Source organism: Mastigoproctus giganteus, chromosome 14 (assembly GCF_048544385.1).
Source record: "Mastigoproctus giganteus isolate SK-2022 chromosome 14, ASM4854438v1, whole genome shotgun sequence".
Classification (NCBI taxonomy): Eukaryota; Metazoa; Arthropoda; class Arachnida; order Uropygi; family Thelyphonidae; genus Mastigoproctus; species Mastigoproctus giganteus.
In genome coordinates, this window is record NC_143588.1 from 49,499,497 (window position 1) to 49,515,021 (window position 15,525).

At 37.8% G+C, this 15,525-nt stretch overlaps 1 protein-coding gene across 6 annotated transcripts in view; it reads left to right on the forward strand.

Annotated features, from left to right (window-relative positions):
- LOC150075131 (uncharacterized) overlaps window positions 1-9,638 on the forward strand; it is a 215,691-nt gene extending 206,053 nt beyond the window's left edge. For 3 of the 6 annotated variants that reach the window (XM_090388846.1, XM_090388847.1, XM_090388848.1), the window contains one exon: window positions 8,614-9,631. In XM_090388846.1, the coding sequence (XP_090244972.1) occupies window positions 8,614-8,838 (225 nt within the window). In that variant the 3' untranslated portion in view covers window positions 8,839-9,631. Of the gene's footprint in view, window positions 1-8,613 lie in introns of all 6 variants that reach the window. The other 3 variants (XM_090388844.1, XM_090388843.1, XM_090388845.1) reach the window with 3 other exon arrangements.
- The last annotated feature ends 5,887 nt before the right edge of the window (window positions 9,639-15,525 follow it).

The window sequence follows — 15,525 nt, forward strand, 5'->3', positions numbered from 1 at the left end:
TTAACCAGTGCCTCCATTAATTTTCCTGGAACAAAAGTTAAACTCACAGGTCTATAATTACTTGTGTCAGCCTTTGATCCTCATTTGTGAATTGGGGTTACATTTGCACATCTCCAGTCTGTGGGTACCTCCCCTGAGTCCATGGAAGCTCTCATAATTATGGCTAAGTGTTTGCTTACTTCCTTTGCTGCCTCCTTTAATATATCTGGATAGATCCCATCCACCGGGTGCCTTTCTTGTGTTTATCTTCAACAATTTCTCCTCCACTTTACTCTCAGTTATTACAAGATTCTCTAGCTTACTGCCAGAGTTGAATACACCTCTGGCATTCACCTCGCTGAATAACTCCTCATGTGTGAATGTCGATGCAAAATATTCATTTAGTTTGTTAGCTACCTGAACAGGATCATCAACAGCTGACCCATCGATATCAAGTGGACCAATCTGATTCATCCCCTTCCTTCTAGAGTTTACATAAGTATAGAACTCTTTGCTGTTTTTCTTTGCATCCCTTGCCAAAGATTTCTCTTAATCTGCCTTCGCCTGCATAACCTCCTTTGTAACTTGGTTACAGATCAACTTGTTTCTATCATAGGCTTCTGTGCCACGTGTTAATTTGTATGTATACCATGCATTTTTCTTCTCTGCCATATGTCTCATTAGTTCATCTAACATCCGTTTAGGCCTAAACCTTGAACAATATTTCTTAACTGGTATGTAAAGCCTAGTAGCTTCCAAGATAAGTTCTTTGAATGCTTCCCATTTTGAATTTGCTGTTGGTAGCATCATCAGTTTGTCCCACTGTATAGAATTTAAATAGTGTCTCAGTCTATCGTAGTCGCCTTTACGAAAGCAATAACCCTTCCCTTTACCCCTAATGGTAGTTACCTCTTTGAGTAAATCCCACTTCAGCACACTGTGATCACTGCCACCTAGTGGTTCATTTATCTGCAGATTCTTAATGCATGAAGAATCAGTACTGATAATCAAATCAAGAGTATTACTCCCTCTAGTTGCCTCCCGAACTGATGTAGAAAACAATCATCCAATAAATCCACTCACACACTAGCCTTGCTAGTGTGTGAGTGACCAGCCCCCAAATTCCAGTCAATATCTGGGAAATTAAAATCCCCCATTATAAGACTCTCTGATTTATTGGCCCACTCTATTTTCCTGTACAGTTTCTTATTATACTCATCAGAGTCATTAGGCCTATAGCACACTCCTACTCTCAATTTTGATCTCCCAATGTTTATGTCACACCAAACTGACTTGACACTGCACTGCTCAGCGATGTTGACTGGCATCACTTCCTTGGATTTTGTGTGTTTCTTAACTAATAGCATAACCCCTCCTCCCTTCATTATCCTGTCTATCCTTTCTGTAGACGTTGTACTCCCCAAATTCCAGTTCTGCATCCCTTATATCTGTGTGACACCACGGCTCTGATATCCCAACAATATCTGCCTTTGATGTTTTGAGCAATACCTCAAATTCATCAAATTTATTTACTAAACTCCTAGCATTGGTGTACATGCAAGTATACATGCACCTGTTTCTATTCTTAGCTACCCTAACACAACCCATGTGTTTACTTGTACGGCAATGACTGCCAGCAGTCTCTGAAATATCCTGCATCTTGTTTTTCAGGTTTCTGCTCATTCCAACGGGGTCCTAGGGACCCCGTTTTTGGTAGTTGAGGATCTTAAGAAAAATACTTAATTTCAAGAATTTTTAATTGGCACCCTAAGGCTATTAGGGACCGAGATCTAGACACTACTTTTCGAAGATTTCAGAACTTCCCTTCCACTTTCCATCCATCTGGAAAAGTGTAAATACATACCAAACATAGACATATTGACATAACTCTGTCTTTAGGATACTAGTAAGTATCCTATTAGGATTGAGAAGACAAGTTTAGAACAAGAAGATAGACAGTAGTTGTTTTTTTTTTTTTTTTTTTTTAATCTACACTTATCTGACGTGGATACTGACACAAGATATTGGCATTGAGAATTCTTCTGAATCAGTCTACGGATTCATCTAAGAAAAGAAAGGGGTGCAGGGGGAAGAAAACTCCCAAAACTCCTAGAATTACCCAATTCAGGAGATAAAAACTTTGTGGTGGAGGAGAGTCCCTCTGTTTCGTTGGCTTCTGAGCCTCCGATGGTCATTGTCGAAAGTAACTCGGTTCCAACAGATTCATCTGAAGATCTTTCTCTAACAGAGGGATTGGACCTGGGTGGGTCTTTGAATGCTTCAATTGTATATGCCACAGTTGCCAAAATCAGGAAAGCTCTGGGAGAGTTTTTATCAAAGGATTCTAGCAAGATAACTAAGTCTGCCTCTAACCATATTCATAGTCTATGGGGGCGGATCTAGAGGCAATTACCACCGCAATCATTAATTGATAATGAACGACTTAAGACCAAAGCATCTGAATTAGAAATCAGAGCAGGTCTTTTTGGACAAGATGATACAGATCCAATATGGTCTACATCCTCATAAAACTTTTGCGGAAGCTGTTCGTGGTAGTTCAAAGCGAAATAGACAGACTCCTGAAATAACAGAGATTCCATTGCTGACTTCTTCAGTGGAGGTGGCGGCTTCTTCTGGCAGATCAATTGCTGGTGAAGATAGGATGGATTCCGGAAGTGGGGTCTCTGATTCCGAAAACATACTGATACTTAGGCCCTCAGCAGAATCGTCCCTGGCATCTAGTCAGGATGGCAGTTACTGAAGTGATTTAAAAAAGATCACAAGGACATGAAAATCAAGGATGTACATCTTTTGAGAAACAAGGGTGTGTTGTTAGAGACAACAAATCCTGATGATGCCAAGAAGATCTCAAGTGCTTCTGCATTAAAAGAAGCAGGATTGTCAATGGAAAAACCCAGATTGTCCGATCCTACAATTTTGATCTACGGTGTCCCGAGGGACTACTCAAAGGAGGATATTTTGGAGGATTTTATTAATAAAAATTTAAAAGACTTTGGTTTTAGCCAGGAGGAAGTTAAGAATGAGATTACATTCAGATTTAACTCTAGCACCGAAACCAGAGTGACCAATTGGGTTATTGGTTTCAGCCCACGGCTTATGGAATATGTGATTCAGAGTGACAAAATTTATCTAGGTTTTACGTCACATAGATTTCGTAAGTTTAGATTTGTAATTAAATGTTTCAGATGTCTGGGATATGGTCACAGTGCACAGTTCTGTTCCCATAAAGCTGTATCTTGTGGCCACTGCGGGGGTGGAGGCCATGTTTTTGCTGATTGTATCCACAAGGAGGAATCACCTCAGTGCGTTAATTGTAAACGTAGAGGTAGGGATTGTAATCAATCGGTTAGGGATAATAAATGCCCTGAGTATCTTAAAGCTGTTGAATTGATAGACCGAAGAACCAGACATGAATAATACAACGGTAATTGATTCAAGAAGTGTTAGCCTACAATAAGGTGAAATAAAAATTCAAATTAATGGGCAGAGATCTCGTGCCGCAGCGGACGAGATTAGGAAAGCTGCTGATGATCTGGGGTTGGATATTGTATGCTTGCAAGACCCGTATTACTCTTCTCAGGTAGGGGGTTCAGCGTATAAAGTTATAGGATATCCAATTTCGGCAAGGATTATTGCCTCAAGTGACGATTGACCCAAGGCCACCATAATTATCTTTAACAGTGATCTAGTAATAACAACTATCTCAAGTGAATGTTCTGCTACCACAGTGTGTATCCTGGTTTCCTCCATGGACTAGTCATTTTATCTGGTTTCCCAGTATTTTCCTCCCTCAGAAGATATTCAGCCAGCCTTACACAGACTTCACAGGGTGTGTAGCAGATTTTCAGCTAACAACTTACTAATTACAGCTGATCTCAACGCTAAGTCTACACTTTGGAACAGCAGCTTTTCTGAGTCTCGAGGCAAGTAGTTGGTTGATCTGATCTTGGATCATAATCTATGTGTAAAGAACTTACCTAATAAACCATATACATTCTCAACGACAAATGGAGAATCTAATATAGATGCTACTTTAACCTCCATTAATCTGGTGGATAGGGTGTAAGATTTGGACGTCAATCTGTATCTAATTAATAGTGACCATCGAGCAATCACCTTCACGGTTTTACCGGAGGATAGACAAGTAGATACAACAATAAGGGATTTAAGGCGTTTTCAGATGGACAGGGTGAACTGGACCAAGTTTCGTGAATATCTGAATACAATTTTTAATGGAGATGACAAAGTAATCATTAACACCTTAACAGCAAAAGAATGTTTTTCTGGTTCAATATCATTTATATCAGGCGATGGCCTACTCGACGAAAAGAAAACAGACAAGAAGAACTTCTGTCCCATGGTGATCTTCAGCACTAGCTGAATTGAGACAACAAACTTAACAAGCACGAAAAGCATACCAAAGGAATAGGCATCTATCAGATGCAGACACTCAGGCTTTGAAAAATGATTACAGAGACTTGAGGAAGAGGTACTGTAAAGCAATTGCTGATAGCAAGCAAAATTGTTGGCAACATCTGGTGAAGGAAATAGGAAATGCTGACCCCTGGGGTATAATCTATAAGCTTTCAAGAAATAAATTTTTGTGTGATGAAATTTACAATATGGTAGTTAGAGAGAATCAAGAAACTTCGGACTGGGAATCTACAGTCGAAGCGATAGTGAGTAGCCTCTTTCCGGAAGACTTGCCGTATATAGACAGCCCTGACCAAGCAGAAATTAGACGCATTAATCGGGAATATAAGGGGACAACTGAAATTGCAATTTTTAACATGCTTGAGCTAGGAGCTGCAGCAGCTAAATTGAACCAAAAAAAATGTCCTGTCGTTGACCTCATTGAGAATCAAGTGATTGAAAAATTTTATGAATTCTTCCCTGAGACTTTATTAAACTTATTTAATAAATTCTTGCTAGAAGGGCTTTTCCCTCTTGAATAGAAGCTTGCGCTCCTAAAAATCTTGCATAAACCGGGAAAGCCAAAAACAAACCCTAGAGCATACAGGCCAATCTTGGCAAATTATTTGAAAGAATGATTGCCCCAAGGATTTTAAAATTATTTACAGAACATAAACTCTCTTCTGATTGCCAGTTTGAATTCAAAAAAGGACGATCCACTGAGGACGCAATCTGAACCTTGCTGACTTACATTCAGGAGGCAAACAGCAAATATGTTCTTGCTGTTTTTATTGACTTTGAGGGCGCTTTCAATTCCCTCTGGTGGGAGAGTGCTCTCAGGTCACTGCAACTGGCAAAGTGTTATGACTACCTGTTCAAAGTCCTTAGATCTTACTTTAAGGATCGACAAATTAGAGTATGTGCAAAGCATTTATCATACACGACTACCGTTTCAAGAGGATGCCCTCAGGGTTCAGTCTTGGGACCTCTCTTCTGGAATGCAGTGCTAGAGCAGTGGCTCACGAAGGATAGCGATGAGTTCATCAAAGTTGCATATGCAAATGACCTGGTGGTGGCAGTGCAGGGAGGATGAAGACAAATTCTCGAACAAAAAATTCAGTCAGTTTTGAATAATTTAGTGGCATGGGCAGGTTTAAATAAACTAAAGATTTCTGTCACCAAGACCAATTTCATGGTGTTTAAACACCACTTCGATTATGGAAGGCTGCCAAAGGTAACCCTATACGGTACTCAAATTCCATATGTACAGAACACCAAGTATTTGGGTTTAACTTTAGATGGTCGTCTCAGGTTTCATGTACATGTTACTAAAATCAATGAAAAAAATCAAAAAGTTTGTAGCTGCAGTTGTTAGAATTTCCCGCAAGGAATGGGGTTTATCCAAAAAAACTCTGGAATTGTACTACAAGACGATATTTCTTCCCATTGTAGTTTATGGTGCTGGTATTTGGTTTGCGGCTGTTACCAAGGTTACAACTAAAGACAAGCTTCTGTCCCTGCAACGTACAGTGCTGCTTACAGTTATACGCGATCCCAGGACAGTGTCGACAAATGCCTTACAGGTTATTGCAGGTACCATCCCCTTGGATTTACACATTATTTTCCGAGGTATTGTATATAACTTAAAGAAGGGAAGGGCGTTACAAATACTGAATATCACCTCTAATCCAAATATCAACATAAAGGAGGAAAAACGTAGAATGTGGGGTGATCTTGTGAATTGCTGGCAGCAACGTTGGGATTTGAGTGAGTATGGAACCATTACAAGAGGGTTCATTCGAGCCATAAGCTTTGCAATGGACAGGGGGTGTCTTCTTGGTTTGCTCCAACCATGACCATGAGTTACTTAATCACTGGACATGGCTTAAGGGCCAAACTATTTGAAAGAGAATTAGAACCTAACCCCTACTGTTCGTGCGGTGAGGTTGAATCTTGGAGACATGTCATCCTTGAATGCGGACTGTATACTTCAGACAGGCAGGAATTACTAAATAGGTTACAAAACCTCACGGAGAATAATTTACCTCTTGGTTCAGAGGTGGGACATCTTTGCTTTGCTTCAGGAATTCTCAGCCAAAGTTTTTAAAAGAAGACAGGAGTTAAGAAATCTATTGCAATATACCAATTAAGGGAAGTGCTACACATTTAATGACAGAACGATTTGTGTACTGTCATCTTTATAGGATGTTTCTGGTTTGCAGTGCGAGTTGATCTTCCGCTCCTGGATACCCAAATGCAAGCTTACATTTGTGGATGGTTGATTGGTTGATTGATTGATTGGTTGGTTGGTTTTTTAGGAGCATTAGCAACTAAGGCCATATTGCTCTGGGATATGCGGTGGTCATTCCTTGACCTTTCCGCATCCTCCGTATTTGGTGGTGACGGGCTCGAACCCCGGTCTAATCAAGAAGCGTGTGCTGCGCACTGTGCTCCTTCCCACCTGGCTACGGAGGTGCCCTTTGTGGATGGACTCTAAGTGGAGATAATGTTAATCTAAATGTTAATCTTAATTTTTTCTAAGTGTTATTTTTAAGTTAATGTCATTCTAAGTGTATGTATGTATGTATTTGCTATTTACATGTAAAAAAATTGTATAATGTTGCTTTTGTTTCCACAAGTATGCGTTGTTCCTAGTTGGAATTTTTTATTTTTTTATTTTTTTCTTTTTTCTCTGGCCTCCAAGTTTGGGCAGCCTTGGGGGCGGGATTGCTGGCACCTACCAGTGTAGCACTACTTCCGGTAGGTGTGGGATTTGTGCATTACAGCACACACAGAGAATGGTTGATCCAGGTGTTGGTTAGTCCCTGGTGGCGAAATGGCCTGACAACACTCTTTTTTCAGGCATGTTTTGCAGAGGTTCTGAGCTTTTACAGGAGTAATAGGTGGAGATGGGATTATGTCTAGGAGCCACCCTTCATATCAGGACACACACAAGCAAATGTACAGAAAGACTACAGCATATATAAGAGTATGTATATAAAATCTGTATATAAATCTTGTATATAAATTGATTAATATGTATCTTGAGAATGTATATACAGTTGTGTGTTAATAAATAAAAAAAAAAAAAGTACCTTGTGATGAAGGAAATCACCTGTGGAAGATAAGACATTCCCGTTAATAACTTGGAAACCAAGCATTTTCGGAACTGTTGATATAAAATATTTTTATTGTCTACGTATGAGGAACTCATTCCTGAAGTTATGCCATGTATTTTTGAGACACCCTGTATATTGAATACAGTTTTATGGATGTGCAGTGGAAGTTCCCCTATTCTGTTATAAATAGATTGAATCAATGAATTTTTTTTTCAGTACTTGTTTAATCACTGATCAGTCCTGTGGTTGAAGTATCTGCTGTTATTCTTTTATTGCTTTGTGTGCATATGCAGTTCTTGCCTATTATCTGGTTTATCCTTATATTAAGAACTCCGATGCTTATAGTAAAATTTAAGTGTGTGTGTGAGAGAGAGAGAGAGAGAGATATTCGTTTTACTATTCTCTACTTATTTTAATTTTTAATACAGTATTTAAAGTTAAAAGAAATATTTTGGAAATTCAGATACAAAATTTTTATTCAGTGTCTTGAAACAGAAAAATATACCGAACTTGATGATGCTCATTTTTCATATGAACACTTGCTGTTGTTGTTATTTGGTTTTTAGGAGCATTAGCAACTAAGGCTATATTGCTCTGGGAATATGCGGTGGTCATTTCCTGACCTTTCCGCATCCTCCGTATTTGGTGGTCACAGGCTCGAACCCCGGTCTAATCAAGAAGCGTGTGCACTGCTGCTCCTGCCCACCTCTGGCTATGGAGGCGCCCATATGAACACATGCAAGATAAACATTCCAAGAGCTTTCCAGCATTTTTTTTTTTTTTTTTTTTTGTTGTGGCCACCCTATACACTCTGCTGAGGAATCACTTTTTGATTTCAATCTTTACCTGAGTTGGAGCCACTGAACCAAGTTATTCACCAACTGAATAGTATTTTTAAACTTAAAATATGAAAAACCATTAAAAGATACCGGAAAAATTTTGTACTGAATTAGTGTCCGTACCTCAGTTTAACATATTTACGGTTTTAACTCAAAATCATTTAGACATAATATTTCATAAATTGAAAGTTGATTATTCTTTATTCTTTTTGTTTTTTTTCCCCCTTTCCTCACATTGGCAGGTCCAAATGCCAACAAAGATAAAAAGAACTGTTCCACAAGGTGCATCAAAGTCAAACCCAACTACTCCAAAGCGATCTGCAAAGGCAGAAGAAATGGCTCGCATTCGTGAACAAGCAAGAAAGGAACTGATGGCTGTAAAAAGGAGAGGAAGGCAAAAACATGCTTCTCAAGAAGAGACAGAAATTGCTATTTTTGCTCCCAATAGTGCTACGGGCACAAAATAAGATGATAAATTAAGTGTAAATATAAACTCTATTATCGAAATTCAAACTTTTTTTGGGTTTGATACTTTCCAGATAATTTGCATACATTTTGGAATAGCTAATTCAAGGTGTTTAACTCTAGTGATCCATTCTAACAGAGAAAGACAAACATAGGACTGCCCATTCTGTGAATATTGTTAGTATATTATTTTAATTTCAGTGTAATACATTGAAATTCAGATTGTTACTGTAGATTCATTCTTTATTTTGTAAATGATTGTGCATAGAATATTCTGTACAATTGTAGCAGCAGCAGTTTTATAGAGTTGAAATGTAAGTTTTGTCTTTATTTGCCATGTCAAAAATATGATCTTGTAAAAAAAATAATAATAATAATGCCAAAAATTTTTCACTCTTAATAATGGTTGAAGTAATAGTATACAAAAATGTAAAACAATTATATGTGCTAGTGGAGACTTTTTTAATAATTTTTTCTTCTGATGGATGTTACATACAGCCCAGAATGAAAGTAATTTGGAACTTTTATGGTATATTAGTTAAAACTGTTACACTATAACAGAAAATCCAAATCCAGATCGTGATATGTGCCATTGATTGACTTTTGGAAGAGTCATGCATTTATAATTTGTCTGATGTTTACTATGAATGCTTTAACTGAGCATTTTAATCATTAGCAAAATTAATGAATATCCTTAATCTGTTAGCAGTCACATATTTTTTATAGCAATAGTGTTTGTGGAGAGGCCTGTCTGATTCCCAAAATGAGAGCTATAATTCATAAGCATTTATAAATATTTTTCATTAATCCTTTTCTTGGACAAGAATACTACAAACACTATAAAAGTAAGATATCACATCTAGAGTGGTAATAGCTATTTAAAAATAATTAATAATTAAAAATAAAAATGTTCATAACCTGTATGGTTGCATGATGTCATAATTCAGTCACGAAGAAAGACTTTCATTTTGAAAATATGCCCTTTCCTCTGCTCAAATACAACACATATGGAGAAAAGGTGTAATTGATGCCATTTTTGAAAACTGAAATAAACATTACTACTGTTACTATTAAAAAAAAAAAATGGGTGGGGACAATTTTTAGTCTGTGTACAAAGTATTTCACTAAGATTGTGTCACTGTGAGAGTACAGCCATAGCTTAAACTATTTATGGCTTTTGTATTTGCAATAAAATCACATCGTTAAGAGGTGCCTCTGCAGCCAGGTGGGCAGGAGCAGCAGCAACAGTGCATAGCACACGCTTCTTGATTAGACTGGGGTTCGAGCCTGTGATCCATGAAATATGGAGGATGCGGAAAGGCCAGGGTATGACTACCGCATATCCCCGGAGCAATATGGCCTTAGTTGCTAATGCTCCTAAAAACCAAATAATAACAACACCATTAAAACTATCCCCCCAGCTGGAGTAAGACCTTTTTAGTAAGGCACTTTTTCTCCCTGATTAAAAAAATGACAAAATATTCCTGTCACAACAGACTTAAATTTTCATTATTTTACCCAATTTACCAGGGATCATTTCAAGGGAAGAGAAAAATTATTATTAGCGTAGCCTGATTACTATCATTAACCACCTTGCCCTCATTTTGTATTACCAGCAAACTCAAGATGTTTAACTTTAGATAAGATAGTTATGTACACAGGGATAACTAATTTGATTAAAATGTACACTACACTTTGTTAAATTAACATACTTTAGAAATTTAATAACTGTACATTACAAGGAACCCATGTGTTTCAGAATACCATGGTTCCCTTATTTGTGGGGAGTTGGTGTAGATAGACAATTATAATATTACTTCCTAAGGTGCCTGCAGGTTGAAGAAATAATGCATACCATTCTCCTGTCCTGATACATCAACATAATGAAGTGAAGGTGGTGGTGGGGGGGGATAGAGAGAAAGAGAGAGAGTGTCAGTTTGTGTCACCTTGATTGGACACGAGGCTTCTCTTTGCTGCTGCAAGCCGCCTGACCAGAAGCCAATGAACATGGGCTGGAGATTAGGCAAACAAGCCTGCAATAAGTAGCTAAATTAATAACTATGTTGAAGAAGGATTATTACTAAATACTGCCTTCCTGTTATCAGAGATAAGTAGAGGGTCTTTCGATGAGGATATAGTGTATAATTAAGAACAAAATTGCAGACATTAAATATTGTATCAATAAAAGGTGTGAACCATGCAGGTGTACTATTACTTTGAACAACATAGTGTACACAGTAAAAATCAAATAGTGTGGAATCTGATGGTAATCTGATATCTGAGAGGGTCAGCTGGCACCTTGCATTGATCTTTAACTTTAATGAAAGATCCTTTCCAGAGAGAAATTGTCAAGCTAAGCAGTATATAATCAGCAGTACTGAAAGTTTTGAACCTAAAAATAAGTAATCCTGCTGAGCTGATGGTATATATGAGGTAGCAAGAGAGTGCATTGAACCATTAAGATTAATTGTGAGAAAATCAGTGGACTCAGGAGAGTTTCCTTTGGATTGGATAAGTGTCAAAATATTCCCAATTTATAAAGGTTCTGAAAGCAGCTACAGACCAGTCAATTTAACTTCATCAAGGGAAAAAATTGAGGCAGCAATGATTACAAAATGCAATACAGGTTCATCGCAGTAGAAATGTTTTATGAAGGAAACCATGATTTTGTAATGGGACAGTCTAAATTAATCCGGTGGAAAAAGTCATGAGTTGGATGCAAGAAATAATTTTGATGTTGTTTATTAGGGTTTTAGTCTTTCACCCAGTCCTGCAGTAGTGAATTGTTACTGTATAAACTGGAACATGCTAGTATTGCGGGTTAGGTTCTTGGTTGTAGCGTGGGATGATTTCAAGGAAAGAGACAGAAGGTTACTGGGGTAATTTGTTCTCTGTGAGATTCCCTTTTGCATAGTATTTGTGTCATCTAAGATTAATATGCCCTGTAATTGTGTGAATAGTCCAGATGACTATTCAATTACTACTTCACACCCAAAGTACAAGAAGTAGGCAAAAGGCCTACTTCTTGTACTTTGGGTGTGAAGTAGGCGACCAGGAAAAGAACTGGGTTTCACACATACATGCTGCACTACCTGTTCATCAAAACTCAATGCATGGGTGAATCAAAAGAGACGTTTTATGCCTTTCATGATATGGAGGAAGCCAACAAATCACGCCACAAACTGTTACTTCTATATGACACCTATTAGAAAAAGAATGAACGAAAAAGTGGACAGAACTGTACCAAATATATCATCTGCAATTCATCCCATGCCTCACAGTGAAGTGTTACCTACTGCTGAACCACTCGAACATTTTTCTGTACTTTCTGATGAAGATGGAGAGACTGATGAACATCAAGTTGATATACGTGAAAAAACTACAGCAGCCGTCTATGTAGGGATCCACCATTTTGTCCAAATCTTTATCCTTCTGAACCACAGAAGATCATAGAAAGTGAGCTTAATGACCTCATGAGGGATCTCAAACTGCCAAAGAATAAGGCAGGGCTTTTGGCCTCAAGGCTACAACAATGGAATCCAGATCATTCTGTGAAAGTGACATTTCATACTCGAAATAAAGAATGATAACTTCTATCAAACAAGGTGAAGCCACTGAAAGGATGTTGATGGTCTAATGGCAGCAATAAACATGAGGCACATTTCTGAAGAATGGCGATCATCTATAGGCACTTCTAAGGTTGGCCTTAAGGCTGTGTTATTATTCAATGGAATGCTGCCTTCATACCTCTTGCATATGCCATCCACAAAAAAGAAACATTGAGAACATCCTCTTAGGTGTACACTACCAGAAGTATGAGTGGCACAATATGGTGATTTAAAAGGTAATTGCCATTTTATTAGGACTACAAAAAGGTTACACTAAGTATTGTTGCTCTCTCTGCGAGTGGGACAGATATGCCAAGGATATATCCTACGAGAAGAGGAGTTGGCCTCAACAAAAATAACACTTGGAAGGAAGAATGTAGCATTTGTCTTGCATGGGTTTATGTACATGATAACTGTAGATTTCATGTGATCCTGCTCAAAGAAAAGGAAGGGTGCAAAATCATGTTGCCATTATACAGGGCCATTCCTAGCAATCCAGTTATTGTAATACTTTAACAGTAATTATAAATTCTGCACAGAAATATATACTGTATATATATACTATCATTGAATTATATTAAATATTAACATAAATTAAATTATAATAAAGTGAATAAATAAATAAATAGGCGTTCATTAGAGGCAGCAACATGCAATTCCTCCATATGAAGCTGAAATACATCCAATATTATAAATTAAATAAAATAAAACATAAGCCAGTAGTATGGCAAAAACTGTAGAGTGAAAATTAACATAAAAATAACCCAAATAAACAAATGAACGAAAAAAGAATAGACATAATTGTAGCCCGATAAGCCTTGTACAGTTTTTGCCATACTACTGGCTTATGTTTTATTTTATTTAATTTATAATATTGGATGGATATATATATATATATACACACACACACACACACACACGGTTTTGTAATATGTGGGTTGTACCTTAAGGTTTGATTCAGGATTAGACAAAGTTTCTACAAACAAGTGCCAGATTCCAAAGTTGCAGAGCTGTTAACTGATTGTGTAGTTTTCAATGGTAAAAATAAATATGAATAAGCACACACATACTTGATAAAATGTTATTTTGTACCAGCGAAAATTCCATAACCAGTTTTAAAATTCAAACAGCTAAAGCACCCAAATCCAGAATCTTTCTTGAAGATACTGCCCTCGTTTCAAAATATTGAGTGTTTATATGTATGCAACATTTCTTTATGAAAACGTTTCTTACTATTCACTACTTGTAGGACTGGGAACCTATACAACACCCATGACACATCAATTTTTACACTTCATTAATACATACAATTAAACTTAGTTATGAGCATCACAGGACCTGGTAGTTTTTGCTGGATATAGCGGAGCTTCCATAGCCAGGTGGGCAGGAGCAGCAGTGCATAGCACACCCCTCTTGATTAGACTGGGTTCGAGCCCATGACCACCAAATACGGAGGATGCGGAAAGGTCAGGGAATGACCACCACATATCCCTGGAGCAATATGGCCTTAGTTGCTAATGCCCCTAAAAACCAAATAACAACAGCTGGATATAGCTATTATTTTAGCTTTATCCAGCAAGTTTATTTAGCACTAGCCTCCTCAGGTCTGTTAATGGGAGCCAGATGTGTTCAAAGCTGCCAAGTGCACCTTTTTTTCTTTATTGATTTGAAATTAAGGATTCAGTTACGGGTACAACCGTCAAAAATGTCGGCAAGGAGAATATGGGGGAAAACAGTGATTGACGGGTTGTGACTTCGCCCACTCACTGCGTTCTCCCTCTTCTTGACCACACATTACAGGTCGATGTCACGTTGACATAACATGGCAGGGCTAAAAATAAATAGAACGGGAAATGTCAATTTTTTTTTTAAAGAAAGTAAAAATGCACATTATTCGGGGTTATCGATATGCCACAAGACATCACAAAAGTGGAACAAATGAAAAAAGATGTAACAGCAAATTTTTAAAAAAATTTGTGCTGATTCTTCTATACATTAGACATTTCGCGAGAATTTCAGCTTGGAAATGGCGAGCCATTAGGGGGGCACAGCCCCCCTAATGCTCGCCATTTCCAAGCTGAAATGAAAAAAACAGGCAATAAGGCAATTTTTTTAAAAAAAATTCATAAGACTTCTTGCCCGTATATTAAGGGCAAGAAGAGTCTTGTGATGGGGGATAGGGGCTGCCGATCCCTATCCTCCGCTTTTCTGCCTGAACATTAAAAAACAATTACCACATGATTTGTAACAAAAATTCACAGCACGTGCAACGACTGATTGCCAGGAGATCACAACGTTACCCTTCCCTGGAACGTACAGCGAGAAGACGGGGGGAAAACAACGGGCGGAATCTCGTGCTCTCAATCTGCCTTATTGCCGAGGTCGGTAAGCAGTCAGGACGCTGTATCCTTAACCGAATCTAGACCAGTGGTGAGCTATAGTGGGCTCACGAGAGCCCATTGTTGAGACGATCATTTATTTTACGAATGCAATTATTGAATATCCAGAGCCGAAACTACGGTGGGGCCCCATTCCCAGCATTTTAATGGTGCCATCGATTATGTATTTTAAAATTGCTTCATTTTTAATGTAATTACAGTCGGACCTCAGTTTAACGAACTTCTTTATAGCGAATTTTTTTTTTATTCCCCTTGGTAATTACATTTAAATAGTTTCCGTTGAAAGAAGAAAATTTCCATGTAACGAACGGATTAGAAAAGATAATTGTGTATGAATTGTTCTGGCCTTTGGGCAATTACAAAGTGATTGCCCAAAGATTGCGAAATTACTAATCTCATGTCATCTTCTGGATCAAGTCTGGAACGGTGTTTTGTCATTATAGCTATTAATTTGGAGAAACCAACCTCACATAAATATGTAGACCCGAAAGGTAGCAATGTTTGCATCGCCAATTTCGTTAATTCTGGATACTCGTCTCGAAAAGAATGCCAAAAATTCGTCAGACGACAGGTTGATGAGATCTTCCTTTTCTCTGAATGGTAATTCAGCAAATAAAATAAATAATTTTGGGACATGAAGAAATATCAAATGCAAAGGGATTGCAAATCCAATACAATTTTT